Source organism: Manihot esculenta, chromosome 13 (assembly GCF_001659605.2).
Source record: "Manihot esculenta cultivar AM560-2 chromosome 13, M.esculenta_v8, whole genome shotgun sequence".
Classification (NCBI taxonomy): domain Eukaryota; kingdom Viridiplantae; phylum Streptophyta; class Magnoliopsida; order Malpighiales; family Euphorbiaceae; genus Manihot; species Manihot esculenta.
This window is the reverse complement of record NC_035173.2, coordinates 4864356-4883659: the sequence shown is the minus strand read 5'-3', so window position 1 is coordinate 4883659 and position 19304 is coordinate 4864356. Positions and strand designations below refer to the sequence as shown.

Genomic DNA, 19304 nt, shown 5'->3' with positions numbered 1-19304 from the left:
TAATATAGTATTAAGATAGTCTATCTATTAATGTTAGACCTTCCGTAAATATATTATATTTCAGTTTAATTATAAGTATGAAAAATTGTATCCGAGTAATATTAACTTTTGAATAAGTTAGAATTAATCTAAATTTAACGAGTTTTTAACTTATAATTTAAAAATAATTGTTTAGATTACAATTTTAATTATAATTAATTTTTAAATAAAAATAATTAATTCTTGAAAATTTTATTTTCTACCATCCTATGTAAAATTAAAAATGTTTTTCTTTTTGAAATAAACCTTTTAGGCAAATTTCATGACAATTTTTTTATAATCAATCTTTACAATAAAAATTAGGAAAATTTACTATTTATTATATGATTTCTGTGTTTTTAAAAATTAATTAAAAAACTCTTTTATTAAATTTAGATTTTTAGTATTAATTTAAACAATAAAAAGTGTGGAAAAATCTAACTGTAATAGGGAAAGTTTTACAATAATGGTGTTAAAACTTATTATAAAGATTGAATTTTCAAAAATCAAAGGGATTATTTAATAATTTTTTGAAAATATAAAGATAAATTAGTTAATTTTGTTTGTAATTTTATCAAAAGAAAATAGAGAATTGACCAGAAAAGATTATTTTAAGAAGGAAAAGGAATATTAATTAGTTTGAAAGTGACATGCTTTGACTAGCCCCTTCTTCCTTCACTTTCTTTGACCAGAAGAGATGAAGAACTAGAGAGACAGAGAGAGGGAGAGATCCCTTCTTCTATCCAAAACAGAAGAGACAAAGAGAGATCATAAAAATCTCAACAAGCAAAAAAAAAAAAAAAAAGAGAAAACTGACGCTTCTGTAATCAAGTTGCAAAGAATATAATATAGATATTACGATCAACAGAGAAATTAAATCAAGATTGATGATAAAAATCAGAACACTACTGCCAGCAAGTAGCTATGAAGAAGAAGAAGTAGAAGGTGGTGGCTGTGATGGTGATGAAGATGAAGAAGACTCAAATTTGTAGTATTTATCAACCGCAACAGAAACATCCCAAGTGCAACTGAGTCCTTTAGGGATGGTGACAAGATCTCCTGCACCAAACTCAACAGTTTCTGATGAACCTTTTGGGTATACTTTCACCTTCCCTTTCAACAGATAACATGTCTCTTCTGCATCAAATTTTAGCTGATATCTTCCTGGAGAGCAACCCCATCTTTTTTTTATAAAAATTTTTCCCCCAAAACCCAGAAAAGATCAAAGCTTTTTAGATTGAATAATCCCATACCCACAACCCAAAAACTCAGAAATTTATGAAAAAATAGAGATAGAGATAGAGAGAGAGACTCACTTGGGCCAGCACTTGATGTTTAATTCATTGAGTTTGGACTCTGAGGGATTCTTTTCAACTGTGATTTTTAGGTTTTCAGCCATGACCCAAATCACCCAATGCTTCAAAGATGAAGATGAAGTGGGTTTCTTGGAAGTTTCTTACAGTTTATATATATATATATATATACTTTTTGAATTGGTGGGTATTGGAGGATAAGGAATATACTAATGTAGCTCTTTTGAAGTTGTAATGGGATTATAAAGGAAAAGATGAAAACTGGGGAGTTGGAGGATAAGATAGAGCTAAAACATACATAAATAGGCAAGGAAAGGAAAGGATTGATTTTAATCTCATATGGGTCCTCGTTATTAAGGTCAATCCTTGTCTTCATTAAATCTACATCAATTTATAGTCTAAATGTTTAGATTTTCATATGGTCATCATTAATTTTATGGTACAGATCCATATACCTAAAAATTTTATTTACACGAAATTTATATAGGCTTATAGTGTTATATAAGATTTTATTTTTATTTAATATTATAAATTTTCATAGATCCGATTTAGATAAAAAAATTTTAATTTTATGTTTAAAACGATTAAAAAATAAAATTGTACTGTAATTAAATAGACCTATAAAAAAAATTGTAAGATAATGGATGTTTACGTCAGCCACTCTAATATTAGTATACTGGTAAATAGATCAAATATAATAAATTATTTAGAATTTAAGTAGTGTAATAAAATAGCGTACATTTATTTCTATGGTCATTTTTCTTTTATATCATAAAAAAATGAGAATAAATATAATATATTTTAATGATCCAATGACAACCCAATAAATTATTTGATAAGAGATATCGCCGATTAATCGATTGATGATTTTAAAATTCAAGTGTAGTAAAATATATTGAATTATATTTATTAATAATAATTTTATATCTACGCTAATCTATTTAAAAGAGTGCGAATTTTAATATTAAACTAATTGTTGAAGTGTCTGCTTCTTATTTTCTCGACTAAAATCATGTATTTTACTCATTGTATTCTCCATGACTCTCTCTTGCAGTAAAAATTTATAATTTACTTTGAATTATTACGTAACATCAATGTCATAATCACTACAAAAGTTAAACCGACCACTATTCTCTTAATATCACGTGTCTTCATCTTTGGAGGACAAATTACTATTCCTCTGTGAACATTTTACTATATATCTTCCTCTCAAAATACACGTGATTTTTATGTTTACCTTTTCTTCTAAGAAGTTGATCATAATAGTGGTGTAAGCTAAATAAAAAAATTAAAAAAAATGCTTAACAATAATAAATAAATATAGTTATAAAAAAATTTATCATACAACTAATTTTTTAATAAAAAAAAATTATTCTCCTACTCATTTCTACCTCTACCCTCAGAAGCTAAGTATATTAACCCTTTAGTAAATGCCATTTTAACTTGATTTATTTTTTTTAATTATTATATTTTTAAGTATTTTACTAAACAATAATATTAACTAGATATCTTATTTTTTTGTTAATTCAATAATAGACAATAAATTAAATTAGATTTAGGAAATTATAAAAATAGTTATTATATTTAGTAAAAAATAAGAGTATAATTGAAAAATAGAGCTCTTCATGGTCTTATCCAAAATTGAATATTTAATGGAAGGAATTAATTACCAAAAAATTAAAGCCACACAATGCAAGAAATATCAATAAGAAAAGGATTAAACTCTAGTCAAAGGGCTGACTGGATAATAACTCCAATTCGACCAAAAAAAAAGATAATAACTCCAATGGGAACACGTGGCAAAGGATAATTGGAGAGTGCAAAAGACTGTTTGACCAAGGGGAGAAGGGATGATGACCATGGACGTACCGACAAAGCACTGTCAGTGTTTGGATCGTAAGGATGAAAGAAACTAAGAACGTTTTTGGTTTCGTCCTCTTCTTTCTGTCATTAGAATGTCGCACGTGCATACCCACGTGCCAAAATTGGATCAGATATTGATTCGATAAATTTTTTTTGATGTTTATCCCTTCTGTGATTCTGTAAATGGATCATAGAAAAAGAGAGAAAATGTGGCACAGGCTGGCCTTGATTTGCACAATTTTGATTTTGTTAGGGTTCAGGAAGCCCAAACACTAGCAGTTATTATAAGCCCACTAAATACCACAGGCTCAGGCAATGGCTCGGGGCTACCTAACCAAACCCACCATCACCATTCATGCCACAATCATCCACCGACGCCTAATGGACCCCAACCCGATCTCTCTCTCTCTCTCTCTTTCTCTGTTTTTTTTAATTTATAAAATATCTATAGCTATCGTTGCCACCAATCCCCATTTTCCACTATCTCCATTTCCACTCCTTTGTCATCTCTCTCCCTTTCTCTGTCTCTCGCATCCATGGCTACTCAGGGTCAGGTGATCACTTGCAAAGGTACTTGCTCTATCTGTTCTCTTGATTTTGTGTGACTTTTTTCTGTTTGTAAAACGCTTGTGATTTGGGTTTTTTGATCTGTTTGGATTGCGAATGAAGCTGCTGTTGCGTGGGAGCCCAACAAGCCATTGGTCATAGAGGATGTGCAGGTTGCTCCTCCTCAAGCCGGTGAAGTCCGAATCAAGATTCTCTTCACTGCTCTTTGCCACACCGATGCTTACACTTGGAGTGGAAAGGTATAGATATATACACTTAGATATTCTGTTAATGCTTTTTGTGCTTTCTGATTTGTTACTCTGCATGTATCCTATCAGGCATTGCACTGTACGATTTTGATGATTTTATTTACTGGCTGATCATTGTCAACCGAACCATCATTGAAAATTTCTCAATCCAGCACTGAAACCGTCTTTACATTGGATGGTTTGGTGTTTTGATGAAGCCGTACAACTTTCATCAAATACGGCTTTGCACAGAATTCTATATCTATCTATGAGATAGAGTATGGAATTCATGATGGTTCTGTTATAGGTGATCTTACTTATCATTATGCAACATTGGAGGGAAAAAAAGAGGAAGTGTCCTTGACTGTTGATCAGCTGAAATGTCATTATATTTGGTGATAGCTTGAAATGCAATTAAGATAAAGATTAGCAATTACCTTGCCTATCGGGACCTATTACAAGCATATACCAGTCTATGGCGATTTGAGTGTGTGCTTGTGTGTGTGTGTGTGTTTTAATAATCTGTCCTGCCACATGGATATTGACTTGGGAGCTTTTTTACGTGAAAGTAAAATGTTTACTTCATTTTGTTTTCTTTTAATTTTTTTGTTTTCAAATTTTTGAGGTTGCTGCATACTATCTGACTGTATCTGTGTTCTAGGATCCTGAGGGCCTCTTCCCCTGTATCCTTGGTCATGAGGCTGCTGGGTATGTATATCATGCAAATCATTTGGATATTAAATGGGTTGTATGATCTTCTCCTAAAAGAGAGATTTGGTTGAATTTTTGGTTCAGGATTGTAGAAAGTGTTGGTGAAGGGGTGACTGAGGTTCAGCCAGGTGACCATGTCATCCCTTGTTACCAGGCAGAATGCAGAGAATGCAAATTTTGCAAATCAGGGAAGACAAATCTTTGTGGCAAGGTTCGTGCAGCTACTGGTGTTGGAATCATGATGAATGATCGCAAGAGTCGATTCTCAATAAATGGAAAGCCTATTTACCATTTCATGGGAACCTCAACTTTCAGCCAGTACACAGTTGTACATGATGTTAGTGTTGCAAAGATTGATCCAAAAGCTCCTTTGGAGAAAGTGTGTCTTCTTGGCTGTGGTGTTCCCACTGGTAATAATTCATAATACTTGCTTACTTTACCAATGATTATTCACAAGTTATGCTCCTTTATATGATTGATAGGGAAGGAAAACAAATGTAAATGCAACTCATAGTATGTTCTACTCTGCCATCACCTCTTTGTTTCTGTTCGTTATGTTGTCATTTTCTTCTTCGGCATCTTAGCAAATGAAATTCTTTTAGCAACATGTCATGTATGCACACAGAAATCTGTAACACTTTTTGGTTCTTTAGGCCTTGGAGCAGTTTGGAACACAGCAAAAGTAGAAGCTGGGTCTATTGTTGCCATCTTTGGCCTTGGAACAGTTGGTCTTGCAGTAAGTTATGCATGCGGGCATCTAGCTTTCTCTTTCTCTGTGTTTTGTCTATTTAGTAAATTTGTCTCCAGATAATAGAACTATCTAGGCTTGTTTCTGTGCTGACAATTTTTAGTTTTACTGATAGGTTGCAGAGGGAGCAAAAACAGCTGGTGCTTCACGAATAATTGGCATAGATATAGACAGCAAAAAGTTTGATACAGGTATATTCTAGTTATTCCTTCCATTTAATGTTCTGCAGTTGCTCGGCTGCTTGCTTGTAAATTTGCAAATTTCTTTCTCATCCTTAAAAAATTCTACCTGTTATAAAAAAGAGGTGCTCATCTCTGCTGCATTTTTGGGGGTGAGGAGGTCTCAATTCTGTTAATACTGATTGATCTTCTTCCTTTCTCTATTTCCTTTGTTGCTCTATGTTCTTTTTTTTTTTTTTTCTTTTGGCGAGAAGGTATTCAGAAATTTTCATATTCATATTAATATTATTTACTTAGTTTTTGTAAATTGTACTGTGCAGCAAAGAATTTTGGAGTAACTGAATTTGTGAATCCAAAGGATCATGATAAACCAATTCAGCAGGTCATCGTTGATCTCACAGATGGTGGTGTTGACTACAGTTTTGAGTGTATTGGAAACGTTTCTGTAATGAGGTCTGCTTTGGAATGTTGTCACAAGGTAAGTAGCGCCTTAACTGGTGGCAAAACCGTGTTTGGGATCTGCAGACCACTTCTGATATGCCTGGAAATTTTCAGGGTTGGGGAACCTCGGTTATTGTGGGTGTTGCAGCATCAGGTCAGGAGATATCCACTCGACCTTTCCAGTTGGTGACTGGCCGTGTTTGGAAAGGAACTGCTTTTGGTGGTTTCAAGAGCCGTTCACAGGTGCCTTGGCTTGTAGACAAATACATGAAGAAGGTAATTATTTGTCATGCCAACCCAATATATATTAATTTGTTTTATATGTCCAACAACAAGCTCACAGATTTATCTCTATTTATTCTGGACTTATTGCAGGAAATTAAGGTCGATGAGTACGTTACCCATAATTTGACTCTTGGGGAGATTAACAAGGCATTTGATCTGATGCATGAAGGAGGCTGCCTCCGTTGCGTGCTTAGCGTCCATGTTTAAGGTTACTATCAAGGACTGCTCAAGTTTTATCATCTAAGGTCATCTATTAGGGCCTTGATCGTGTTTTATGGAACAGAATGCTTTATATTCCCCTCCCCCCCCCCACCCTTTCCCTACGCTTCATAAGAGAGAACCAGCCAATATGCAAAATATGATAATTGCCATTAGCATGGATGAGTTGCATGTGCTGCTGAATGCATGTTAATGTCACTGTTTGTAACAGTGATAAATGAAGCCTGGGTCTGATGATTTTAATCTGGATTTACAAATATCAGGAATTGTGTAATCGATTCAGTTCGGTTCTGAATCAAATCACAATAATTAGAAGAGAAATTTTATAACTGAGTTGAATTAAATTGCACAAAAAAATGGAATTGAACTAATGAGGAACACTGAAGCGAATGACAATGGAGAATGGGGATTGAGAGATAAATAATAAAAGTACAATAGGTCTCTGTAAAAATGGCGAAATGGAGAGCTTTTGATATGCGATGGTGCCAAAATCCATGAGTTTGAATGATATGTTTCTATAATAATATTTATACTTTTTTGACATATTATATATTAAATAAATAAAATTTGAATATTTTATTTAATTATTAAAATTTTAAAATACAAATTAATGTTTTAAATTATACTTTAATTAGATTATTAAATTAAAATCTTATAAAATTAAATGACTTTAGAATTATCTAATTGGGTTTGAAATGGGTTGGGTAATTCTCGTAGCATATGCCAAACAAGTTTGAGTTTCGCGACTACCCGCTGCCATCCCTATCTACCGAACTCCTTTAACTTCAGTTAAGAGAGCATACAATATTTTGAAGTTTTGCCAATGCTCTGAAAAGTTCCAAAGTTTCAACATCCTTACTTTCCCACACTCCTATATGTTGTTTTCCATGCTTAAGAGATGCATCACGGAAATACGTAAGCAAATTGATCATTTTCTTCCCAGCAAGCAGGATTCCACTGTTCTACAAGAGGTGCCAAGATATAGGCTGCATGGTTCATGTCCGGTCTTTGGTGTGGGAAAAAACCACAGCTACTGTTGGAAGTTTAACTTCAACAAAATTATTCCCCAAAAAAAAAACATGCATAATCATGAACGAATTATTTGAAATCCTTTTTTTCTTTAATGAATTTTTTAAAACAAAGCTAGAAGTACACGGGAAAGCTTATAATAACTACATCGATCAAATTATTTGACTAACATAAATAAGATAAAATTACTGAAATTCTCCACAGATAAACAATAGAGAAAGGAAATTGAATTCATTACACAAAACCCAAAAATATAATATATAGAGATTTTTCTTTTTGGAACACAAAAACAGTGGATCATGATAATAAATTAAAAATAAAAAAAGTTCTTCGGTAAATTTGCTTTTCCTACCCAAGACTAACAATGAAGAAACAGGGTGCTACAGGTACTTGACATTTAGTTTCAATGAATAAAGCCTGCCGATGATAATGAAATTATGACCCTCGACTCATATTCAGGTGCTATCAAGAAAGCTTGCCTGGAAGAGACTCATGGTGGAAGAGCCCATTTACCAGCTTTGAACTTTCTATAGAAGTTGGAGTTTCTTGAAACGACATAGAAAACTGCATATATTCCAATCAAATGGAGCTTTTAAAAATTAATAACAATAACGCTTATGCCTACACAAAAACTTGCAAAGGAACTGAATGCAGACCTGGAATTCCTGGGATAACAAAGTTGCGTTCTTTTAGAACTTCATGAAGTGTTTTCTTTTCATTTACTTCTACCCATTTTGAAGAGCCTGTGCCTAAGAATGTAAATACAGGAAGTTCAGTTAAATAGGCAAGTAGTAGACGCATCTAGCCACCGCTACTAATGCACAAAAGATCTCAATCTTTCGCATACTGAAAGTGATTAGTGATTAGTTTATAGCATACAAAAAATAAATCGGTAACTACAAAAGGGGGAGAGAATGAGAGAGTATAAAAATATAAACATATGTCCCAAAGCTTAAAAGGCAGAGTAGAACTTCAGAAGCAAAGGCCAGAGAGATGCATTTCAATCTCCAGCATTAATTGTCAGAGCATAAATGATAATAATTTAAAAAAAAAAAAAAGTTCATTTGAAAAAGAAAAGTGATGGAAGTTGCTTGAGATGGGGATTAAGAAACATACTACAACTAGTACTAGGAGAGAGTTACCTTCAATAGAATCCTCATTTGTATCCTTCTCTTCTCCAACAATTTCTGCATTAGCACCTACTGTTCCTTCTAGTAAATAATGAAGAATTTTCGACTTGGATAGACATGCTGTTGAACCAGCCTGATTAATCAAGAACAGGATAGTTAGAAATGCAGAGGAAATATAAAAGACATGCTACCAATTGAGGCAGTGGTACAAACAGCTGGACAATGACAACATAATAGGTGTTGCAATAACTTATCTCCATGTTAAGGTATAACCTAAATCTAAGTTACATTCTTGTGTCTCAAACTGAAGTCTTTAGCTTTGTTGGTTCTATCAAATGCACCTTCCTGTCTAACCATATAGGGGAGTTAGTTGATCTACAAGCAGGTTGCAGAACTAGGGTGTTTTTCATAAAGAAGTTGAGACCCAATGAAAGTATTGAATATTGATAAATATAAAGATATAGATAATGGCTATAGGCGAAAAACAAAAAAATTGTTAATAGTTTGATACATATGCACCTACAACTAGCATTGCATTTATTAGGATTTTGTTTACCATAGCTTCTATATATAAAGTTGTTGCACATCAAATGGATGTGAATATCACATTCCTCAATGATGATATCAAAGAGGAGATCCATATGTAGATGGTTGTGCAGTTATTTGAAAGGAGAAAAAAGTATGCAAGTTAGTTGAATCTTTATCTGGCTTGAAACAAGCATTAAGAAATGGCATGATGAGTTTGATAATGTGATGATATCCAGTGGCTTTATCATTAATCATGTTGATAAATGCATATATTTGAAAATAATGTTGCAATCATTTGCTTGTATGTTGATGAATTGTTCATTTTTTGGACTAGTATTAATGTTGTGAATTTATACTAAAATGTTCCTTGCATCTAAGTTAGATATGAAAGATATGTATGATGGTATCACAATTCTTGGCATTAGATTGCCTAGAATAATGGATAGCTACAATCACATTGTGTTGGAAGCATGTTGAAACAGTAGAGACTACATGCGATGATTACATTGATACCACACACGTAGAGATAACACTTTAAAAGCATGTGGACTCTATACAATCATCCATTTCTGTTTTCTATTGTTACCCACTATCCTATGAGATGATTAGTGAAGAGTCTTCATGATATAAAGCAGTAATACTGCAGTATGATGATTAAGTAGGTTGAGCATGTGACTGTTTATGCAAGTCTAAAGCCCATGGAGTAAGAGATTCTAAAAATGTTTGGAAAGGGCATCCTTGTGGTATGCTCCAAAATAATAGACACCATCTAAGTGACTGTGGTGGTGATGCCCCTTTCTATGAGCTAATAGGCATAAGCTCTAGAGCACTCATGATTATCCAGGATGACTGAATGGCCGTTAAATGTGCCAAACTGCTAGAGCATATATATTTCAGAGAGGTCATGTGGTCCTAGGTTGGACCAATTTCATAAAAAAGAATTTCTTTTTCAAAGAATTTTAATTCTATCACATTCCTTATGAGTTGAGTTCTCACTTATTAAAATTAATTTGTGATTCAAACCAATGGGTACCACACTAGTGGATGATTTCCATTGAGTCCTTCTCGTACATGTGGAGGATTGTTGCAGTAACTTACCCAAACACAAAGATAATATAACCATATTTTCAGATCTACATGTGGTGTTCCAATCTCAGTCTTCATCTCATTGGTTCTGGTTGTCTCCCACCAGCTCAGGATCCTTCTTTGGAGCTGTTGGCTCATGTCAGAATAATTAATTCTGGACTGTTGTTTTATCTAATAAAACCAACGTGAGAAGAGCTTCCCACACACACACTTACTCTATAATCCTCATCTTCTTCCACTTTTGATTGTTGATAAAAATAACTACCGGGTTCAGATCATTCTATCTATGTGATGTTTGTAATACGATGGAAGGTCCTTATGTTGAATGCACACTCCTAAGTGACAAAACTACATCTAATCCTAGAGGGTTTACCATCAACATTTTGTTGCACAGAGTCACAGACTCCAAGTGGGCGGAAATAGACCTTCAAGGACAAGGAATACATGAATTTTTGGGTGATATTGTTCCATTTCTTGCTTAAATTGTTCATTTCAGTTCACTAACTATCTCCATGTCAGTGTCTTGGTGAGTCTATATAACTTATTATTGTGACTTGAAATAGCTTACTCGATGGGGTAAGTAACTTGACCAACTAGCTACATAAAAAATTCAAACAGGTCTCAAAAATTGTTTGCCATGACTAAACACTTAATTATGTAATTTTGACAGCCAAGGAATTAGCAAATCCTGCATGATTGACATACAAGAAATCAGGGGAACTTGTTTGCATCAATTTGATACAATATAGCCTTCATAGTGTTAGTGCTTTTCTAGATTGTATAGATTCCATACTTAGAAAGAAAAAAAATAAATAAATAAAGCAAATATATCAAAGCTTACCTCATAGTAGAGTTCAACAGCTTCACGAGTATAATTATTTTCTGTGTCCCATGGTAATGGTGGACAGCTTTCTGAAAACATGTAAGAAAGTTAAAGGGATCATATATGCACACTTTTATTAGAATCTTAGAACGATTGGAAAATGCAATAAATCTAAGACCACAGCACAAATGTCAAATTAATTAACAAACAGGATTTAATATTTAAAACATCAATTAAAAAAGGATATCATGTCAAGATGAGTTGAAAACATGTCTGTCTCACAGAAGTCTTCAATAAAGTCACTGGACATAACCTCTGCATATAGAAGAAGAATTGGCCAGTGAATAATTTTACTTTTATCTAATACTGGTTTCTTTAATCCAACAAGTTCTCGAAACATTGCCTTCCCAATCTTCAAGCCTCTAGCATCAATTGCAGAAAGAAGGTCCTGAAAGTTTCAACAAAGCAAAAAAGATGTGAACCTTTTACATCATTATGAATAGACATAACAGCAAGTATCTAACCTTAGCATCTGATACAGCCTTGGAAACTTCAGCTTCATGCTTATCTCGTTCCATCTTCAGTGAATTTATCTGCTTAGCAAGTTTTTTTAGTTCTTCATTATTTGGATCTTGCTTTAGTCCACTTTCACTATAAGATTTTGCCTCATCCAACAAATTCAAGGACAAAGATGCTTTGGAAGCTCGATAAAGCGCCTACTTGAACCAACAGATACATGTAGAGCAAAAAATCATAAGATTTTATTTAGAAACTAAACATGGTTAAGGACATGAAAAAAGAAATAATTACCTTGACATTAGTTGCACACAGTTTAATTGCCTCCTCAGCATCTTTCAGAGCACGTCTATAATTGCCTAGCGATAGATTTACATGGGCTCTATTTGAATAAATAATTGAATTTTCTGAATCACTTAAAACTTTCTGATTTATTGCCCTTGTGTAACAATCTATTGCATCAGAATAATGCTTTTTACCCATCTTGACATACTTATTACCTTGCTCCTGTAAGATAAACGGAAGAAATCATACAAGGGAAATTACTTGAAGAAGAACAAGTCCATTAAAGATGAAGGGTAATTCTACTTCTTTCTATTAATCCAAGGTGATTCCTCAGCCAAATAAAAAAACATTTCCTGACTGAAAAAGCTTTCAAGATCAGGTGGATTACTTAAAGCAAAGTAAAGAACAATGGAACCAAGTTTTTAATCCTCCGGATGTTGAACTTCAAAGCATGGCCATATATTTGCTATAATGATGAATTGATGTGTTCCTTCACAAATAGAACAAAAGAGCAGAACTTGCAGCCTAACCAAACTCAATTCAAGAAATAGTATTGGGAACTGAAACGGTACGTTTGAATTGAGAATATAGCTATAAACCGATGGGGAGAGGGAAGAGAGGTGACCTTAAGTTCAAGAGCAGCAGACTCTTTAATGGCGGCGATAGCTTGAAGATCAGCAATCTCGCTGTCCGTTTTGGGTTCAGACCCGGTTTCCAGCCACAGCGCCATTTCTCGCTTTCGCTGTCTGCCAAAAAACACGAACTTGGAGTGACCGCTCGACGGGGGAAGCGACTTATAACGCGTCTAGAAAATTCCCAAACTTTGCGTTTTCTATAATTGTGCCTCAAACTTTTTGCCTTTAATAAATTTGCCCTAAATTTTAAACTTTAGTACAATTATACCCATCATTAGTTGCTATACAAAAGTGCAATATCAAAACCTCTAATCTCAAAATTCTCCCTTTCATCTTCCTATTTATTAGTTGGAGTTTTAGACCTTACAACATCCTAGTTCAGCACCCTCTCCATCCTCTACCCAAGCAACTAGTGTTTTATATTTAATAAATAAACCGTTTTTTTTTTTTTGAAATGGTTAATAAATAAACCGTTAAATACTTAATTTGACTTATTTTTATAATGGGTTAAATTTAAATTTAATTATAATATTTATTTAATAAATGAATTTAATTTTTACGAATTTAAATTTATAAATATTTCACTCATTAAATTTTAAAATTTCATTATTTAATAAATTTACGATTCAATTTATATATATTCATTTAATTAAAATTATTAAATTTTAAATTTATTATTTTTTATTTAAAATTTATTAGTATTATAAATTTATTAATATTTAAGTTGAGTTCAAAATAATTTAAATTTAAGAGTTTTATTATTGATTTCTTGTGATTTAAAGAAATTCACCAGATAATTTTTTAAATTTATAAAAAAATTACTAATTAATTTTAACATTAATCATTTGTAAAAAAATTTAAAATATCTCTTAATATATTTTTTAAAATAAAAAATTAACTAATATATTTCGCTATAAACTAAATAGTAAATTTTTTTTTCCTCTTCTAATTGCACGATCAAGAGAGTTCTCAGAATCCGTTTGTTCTAATTTGCATTTGCCTCTTACGCTCACTCAACTCAATAATGCAAATGTCGTTATAAATTTCTATTAAAACTGTAAAAGTTTTGAACTTCAACCCATATAAAAATAGAAGAAAAGGAAACCCCATTTAAAAATAGAATAAAAAGGAACCCCAACAAATTTTAAAAAATAGACGTTAGAATATAATCGTCAATAATAAAATTATGACTAAAAAGAAATTAAGTATTTTGTAAAAGAAATATTAAAAATTTTCTTTTTTAGTATCATGAACATCAGTTTCTAATGAGCACAAAATTACACTTAATAAAGAACTATTAGATATTCTTATTTATTATTCTTTTCATTTATTTTTATCTATCTTTTATAAAAGTTGTTTTGTTTATCTTTTTCTATCGTTTAAAAAAAATTAAATAGTATTATTTTATTTTATTTTTATCTTTTATCTCTAGTAAATAAAATTAGTTTTTATATTTCTGAAAACATATCTTTTAATTTTTTATGTCTATTATTTTTTAGTGATATAATTAATGGATAAATAATTATTAAAATTGAGATATATTTTAATACAATTTAATTGATTTCTAATTATTATTATTATTGTTATGTATACACTATATGAAGGTCAGAATGAGCATTAGTTTTTGCATTGATAATTATCACATTTTTAAAAACAAGTAACACTATATTAAAAAAACTGAAATATGTTTGATTAGGACAGGCAAAACCATAATATCAATACACTTCCAAGTTCCAATTACCGCAAATTCGAAGCGACTACCTGTTGCTGGAAAGGCCACGCTTCACACTTTGCCTCATTTTAGAATTATATAAATCTTATATGATAACAAGGGGGTGGGGGGGATGGGAAATCTGCAGCCACCAACAGTAAAGGCCATGATTGTTTGGTCCACAAAAATATAACACTACTCAACAGCCATCCTCTGTACAGAATCAGTCGTCTCATAGATAATTTGTACACCTGTAGTCTCAAATGATTGTACAATTTAAAAGCTCTCTTTTTTTTCCTGGGTCAATTCCCATTTCCCAGTAGTGATTGTGTTGTAAAATGGGATAAGGCTGTTGAATCAACACACTTCCACACTTACAAAAGCACAACTAGCAATTGTGGCCACACAGGCGCAGATCATTACAAATAGGTATCCAAATCAAAACAAAAACGTACCTGCATCGAAAGCACAAGGTTCAGAAGAAAACAAATTCAAATCAACAGGCACACAATCTTCTGAGACTACTGCATCAGATTGGCCTAACAACCATCTCTCATAATCATAGTCCTCATATAGTTCAGTGCTTTCAGCAAGCTGGGAAATAAACTGTTTGTCAGCTGTGGGCTCTTTGTTTGACCCTGGGCCATGCGGATGATTAATTTCAGCTGAAACTTGCTGATTGCTTTCGCTGAAGTTGCTAATCAGATCAAAGTCAAAGTCCGGAAAACTTGAATTGATGCCAGTTTGACTTTGATTCTGATAAATGTTCTGGGCACCAATTGACTGCGGAATAGGCTGACTGTACTCTTCAGGTCGAGAAGGCACCACATTTAAAGTAGCACTACCCATGTTGGGCTGAGAGGGGTTCCGATAAGTATATGTGTGTGGAATCATGTTGGGTAAAGCATCCTGCCACCTAGAAGGAATTTGAGCATTTGCTGTGGCCATTGAAACAGCATTCCTAGCATAGTGTGATGCAGGAGCACAATTCTTTTTGTTCACAGAGCCACAGATAGACTGCTCCATGGCAAAAGTACCCCTGATCCCTGGCCTTTTAAACATTGTATTAGAGGAGACAAATTGTTGGCCTCTATTTCGTACAATGGCAGTATTACATATACTGCCTGCCTGCTGTGAAACTGATGGAGGCAGTAATCCATTTCTACCCTGAGCAAATCTTGGTCGTTTGTTTCTACTCTGGCTTATAATATTTGGAGTATTCAACCTGGCAGATGAGCAAGCACGAATTGTAGTAGGCCTGGAGAGCTGATTTTGTGACACTAAGTTGGGTGCCAATTGTATAAAATCAAGGGGTGCGACTTGGTTAAGTTCGGATGCTGCCCCAGGAAGCTGAACATCAGTAAATTTTGAAATTGGTAATGAAGCCCTTTTTCCTAGCCTGAAATTTTCCCGCTGACTTTTCCATATCTCCTGTTTATCAGTGGCATGGCAATGGTCAATTTTGGAGACACCTGTGCCCCAGTGTGCACATGGTGCAATTGAGTCACAGACATAACAGTGGCACTGCAATTCAGGAAAGTCAGAGTAGGACAAAGCCGTTAGACAGTAAACAGCAGATGTTGTATGTTTAAAAAACCCAAGTTTAAACAAGTGATATTACCAAATCACAGTGTCTTTCATGTGGGGTTGAACTGAAAGGAAATTTAGCACAAAGATGTCGTGGATGAGGATAGTCTCTACATGCAACCTGCAACCAAAATAAAAATAAAAAAAAGCATCAGAAACATAATTATTAGACTTTCAATCTCAAACTGATGATAAAGGAGTGAGAAACAGGATAGCAAGAAGGAAACGAGAGAAGGAGCTTAAGAGTAATATCAGGCCAGAAGATTCACTCTGAAGGGGGGAAAATAAGAGAAGGTTTAACCTTGATTATTAGAAAGCAAAGCATTCAAAATATTATAATACAAACTAATGCTCCTTAATATCCTTAAGCAACAAACTTCATATCTTGCTTATAATATCAGTCACATGTACAACCGCTGATATCAATGAATTTGGAACAGTATCAACACAAATAGATCTGAATATGCATCATCTAAATGATCACTTTTCTTCTGAGGACTTTGATCCAATAGAATAGTAGTTGAGAATGGCAGGTTTGAACTGTCTAAAGGACATGACAGACTAACATATTATGTATGCAAATTCATTTAAAGAAAAAAAAAAGCTATGCCATCTTTGAGTTTGTGATAGGTACCATGTCTTCTTAGATATAAACACATAGAAACTCTTGTTTTTAACCTTTGAATCTGCAGCATTGAAGAAAAACCATTTTTCACATGCAGCAAAAGCAGTGGCTGGCCCAAGATCAATGTGCCTCACCAGCTCAATTTTTCTCCACATGGCAAGTTCCAATGCATTAAGCATATCACAACAGGAAGTGTAGGTTGAAATCTATTTCTATTTTGATATTAAAGTAAAAGCCAAAAAAACTTAACACATGAAAATAGCAATAGAGACTTATCCACTTTTTTGCCGGCCTAATGATGTAAACTCCAAAGATTTATCATTCCAGTTTGTCATCCAAACTGAACAATGATACCAATTCCAATTACACTGGTTTGTTTGCCTAGTAACGGCAGAAAATGCAAGCCAATTGACAGAACAACAAACCTCCAAGGCTATAACAAGTAGCACTTCACAAATAATTGGATAGAACAGTGCAAAATCGTACCACATACCAAACATCAATGCAAACGAGCTGGATATAAAATTGCGTAGTATACCATGGAAATTGGAGGTTTAGCCAAATATCATCCTTGATATCTGGATCACCATGCAACAACTCACATATTAATGTTGCATTGTAAAAGAAAAAAATCTCTACTTGGTTTTACAACAAAAAGTGATACTCAAAAGAATAAGAATAAGAATAAGAACAAGAACATGAGCAAGTGCTTCAGGAAGTAAAAGAAACCTTCCCAGCAGGATACTCAATTGATCATATAACTAAATATCATGGAAGGAAGCAGCATCAATTAACAGAAATCAACAAGAAGTAAGCTTAACATTTAATCTAACATTTTCCTAAACTAGACATACCAACTCATCTGCACGTCATATAACAAAAAAAGGAACACAGACCATAGGTAACATTCTAAAACACGTCCCTGTAAAACATAACAAAACCCATGTCAAACTCACTTTACCGTCCCCTACTAAGTTACTTGAAACGAAAACGAGAGAAGGGACGGAACCTATAATTCGAACAGCAATTTATTTAACATTGACCTACAGTAGACTATTAAAAGTTCCTCACAACCAAATATATCAACTCAACTTTATTTCTATTCGGTAACTATATATGCACAGAATAAAAATCAACACCAAATAGCCCAACCGAACTTCAATTTTTCAGTAATTCACTATGCAAGCAACCAAGATTACATAATTCAATCAGAATAGAAGATTTGCACCATTGAAACCACCACAAACACAGACAACGAACGTGATAAAAAGTTTAAAATCCAGTAATCCAGTTCACAATAATATGCATTACACACCTGTCCCTTTTGCCCAACAACAAGCACATCATCACCGTCGCTGGCCGTATCATCAACGACATCAACTTGCTCATCTGGGTCCCCGTCCAAAACCACACAATCATCATCCTCAACATCTTTCACCGGTTTCGATGACTTAGACTTTGACTTGGGCTTCGGAGGATTATACTCGCCCACTACAATAACCTCGTCAGAGGAGGCGATTTCTTTATCAACTGTCTGGAGGAGTTCAGTCAACCAGTCATGGTCATCATCTCCACCTCTGGGCTCATCAAAGGCCGCCTCCTCATCAGAGCTGATATCAAAAATTACGGGATTCGACTCCATTTGACATACAGAAACCACCTCAGATACCCAAGTTTAATCATGCGGATTTCTATTAAACAGATGGATAATCTGACCCCATGGAAGTCTAAGATTTCAAAATTCTCTGCTCAAATCTGTTAAACGCCCTAAGCAAGTCCATCTAGGGTTCGATTCGTTCAAAATCCACAGCAGAAAAAGAAGAATTTCCTCCCCGCAAAATTTTATTCAGGACCAAAAGAAACAACAAAATCTATGGCTTACGGCGACATTAGAGGCTATCCATACTAGCGGAGGGAGGAATTTAGGGGTTTTGAATGGAAAATAATTTGTGATGAACTGAGGAGAAGAGTGCGAGAATGTGAAATTGATAGAGAGAGTGAGAGAGTGAGAGAGTGAGGCTATGGGCCAAACGAGTAAAGCAGCAAAAGCAAAAACGGTCTGGGCGGGATAGGGATGGATTTGTAGAGATTTTTCAAGGGCAGATTTGGAAAATGCTAAAAGGCCAAGTTTTATTTTATTTTATTTTTATTTTTATTTAAATTTACTGCTGATTATCATTAAAAAATAAAGTTATCATCTACCAAAATTTAACAATTTAAAATTTTAAAAATTTAAATTACATTCTCAATTTAGTTAGTATTATATAGGTATATATAACCTTTTAATAATAATTTGTGAATTTTTTATTTAATTATATAAAATCTAATTATTTTTCCATTATTTTTATATTGAACATAAAAAATAAAATGTAATATTTTTTACAATTATTATAATTAATAGACAAAATTACCCTATTTCTCCTTTGGAAAACGAAGATGGGAAAAAACCGAGCAGAAGAGCGACGGAAAATACACGGAAATGGATACGAACGCTTTGTGTCTCTTCAGTCTGCGTGACTCTTGGCGTGCTGTTGTGGTTGTGTCTGAATGGGAGACTTTCTGGAAATCAAAAACTTATATGGTCAACATTTAAAAATAAAAATGTCAGTACAGTTAAATTTTTGTATTTTTATTTAATAGTTAAATAAATTTAATTTTAAATTTTAAATTAATTATGTTTATATATTATTATTTAATAATTAAATAAAATTTTAATTAATAGAATATTATTTTTTAATAAAAAAGAAAATTTTATATAGTAAAACTTTTTTATGTTTT

General features: G+C 33.2%; 4 protein-coding genes across 4 annotated transcripts; 1 reads left to right on the top strand and 3 right to left on the bottom strand.

Moving 5' to 3' along the window:
• Positions 1-831: 831 nt before the first annotated feature.
• Positions 832-1628, bottom strand: LOC110630319. Its single transcript, XM_021777751.2, has 2 exons — positions 1335-1628; positions 832-1199 (listed from the first exon to the last, which is right to left on the bottom strand). The coding sequence occupies exons 1-2, from the start codon at positions 1415-1417 to the stop codon at positions 941-943; spliced, it is 342 nt and encodes a 113-aa protein (XP_021633443.1). The 5' UTR covers positions 1418-1628; the 3' UTR covers positions 832-940.
• A 1976-nt stretch (positions 1629-3604) lies between these two features.
• LOC110630252 (alcohol dehydrogenase class-3) lies at positions 3605-6814 on the top strand. The gene is made up of 9 exons (XM_021777654.2): positions 3605-3764; positions 3864-4000; positions 4650-4696; positions 4784-5109; positions 5353-5435; positions 5563-5638; positions 5947-6104; positions 6182-6343; positions 6443-6814. The coding sequence occupies exons 1-9, from the start codon at positions 3731-3733 to the stop codon at positions 6557-6559; spliced, it is 1140 nt and encodes a 379-aa protein (XP_021633346.1). The 5' UTR covers positions 3605-3730; the 3' UTR covers positions 6560-6814.
• Positions 6815-7812: 998 nt separating this feature from the next.
• Positions 7813-12798, bottom strand: LOC110630558 (tetratricopeptide repeat protein 4 homolog). The gene is made up of 8 exons (XM_021778096.2): positions 12594-12798; positions 11978-12190; positions 11692-11883; positions 11415-11615; positions 11186-11266; positions 8743-8863; positions 8257-8349; positions 7813-8164 (listed from the first exon to the last, which is right to left on the bottom strand). The coding sequence occupies exons 1-8, from the start codon at positions 12696-12698 to the stop codon at positions 8091-8093; spliced, it is 1080 nt and encodes a 359-aa protein (XP_021633788.1). The 5' UTR covers positions 12699-12798; the 3' UTR covers positions 7813-8090.
• A 1686-nt stretch (positions 12799-14484) lies between these two features.
• Positions 14485-18571, bottom strand: LOC110630059. Its single transcript, XM_021777370.2, has 3 exons — positions 17842-18571; positions 15936-16022; positions 14485-15838 (listed from the first exon to the last, which is right to left on the bottom strand). The coding sequence occupies exons 1-3, from the start codon at positions 18166-18168 to the stop codon at positions 14753-14755; spliced, it is 1500 nt and encodes a 499-aa protein (XP_021633062.1). The 5' UTR covers positions 18169-18571; the 3' UTR covers positions 14485-14752.
• Between the last annotated feature and the right edge of the window lie 733 nt (positions 18572-19304).

Excerpts from the sequence above, each read along its gene's own strand:
- LOC110630319 (XM_021777751.2), bottom strand. The coding sequence starts at position 1,417 with ATGGCTGAAAACCTAAAAATCACAGTTGAAAAGAATCCCTCAGAGTCC. Across the intron at positions 1,200-1,334 it reads AACATCAAGTGCTGGCCCAA|ATGGGGTTGCTCTCCAGGAA; the intron begins GTGAGTCTCTCT and ends TATAAAAAAAAG.
- LOC110630252 (XM_021777654.2), top strand. The coding sequence starts at position 3,731 with ATGGCTACTCAGGGTCAGGTGATCACTTGCAAAG. Across the intron at positions 3,765-3,863 it reads TCAGGTGATCACTTGCAAAG|CTGCTGTTGCGTGGGAGCCC; the intron begins GTACTTGCTCTA and ends TTGCGAATGAAG. Across the intron at positions 5,110-5,352 it reads TGGCTGTGGTGTTCCCACTG|GCCTTGGAGCAGTTTGGAAC; the intron begins GTAATAATTCAT and ends TTGGTTCTTTAG.
- LOC110630558 (XM_021778096.2), bottom strand. The coding sequence starts at position 12,698 with ATGGCGCTGTGGCTGGAAACCGGGTCTGAACCCAAAACGGACAGCGAG. Across the intron at positions 12,191-12,593 it reads CTGCTGCTCTTGAACTTAAG|GAGCAAGGTAATAAGTATGT; the intron begins GTCACCTCTCTT and ends TTTATCTTACAG. Across the intron at positions 11,267-11,414 it reads TTTCAACTCATCTTGACATG|ATGTTTTCAGAAAGCTGTCC; the intron begins ATATCCTTTTTT and ends TAACTTTCTTAC.
- LOC110630059 (XM_021777370.2), bottom strand. The coding sequence starts at position 18,168 with ATGGAGTCGAATCCCGTAATTTTTGATATCAGCTCTGATGAGGAGGCG. Across the intron at positions 16,023-17,841 it reads TTGTTGGGCAAAAGGGACAG|GTTGCATGTAGAGACTATCC; the intron begins GTGTGTAATGCA and ends TTTTGGTTGCAG. Across the intron at positions 15,839-15,935 it reads ATGAAAGACACTGTGATTTG|TGCCACTGTTATGTCTGTGA; the intron begins GTAATATCACTT and ends CCTGAATTGCAG.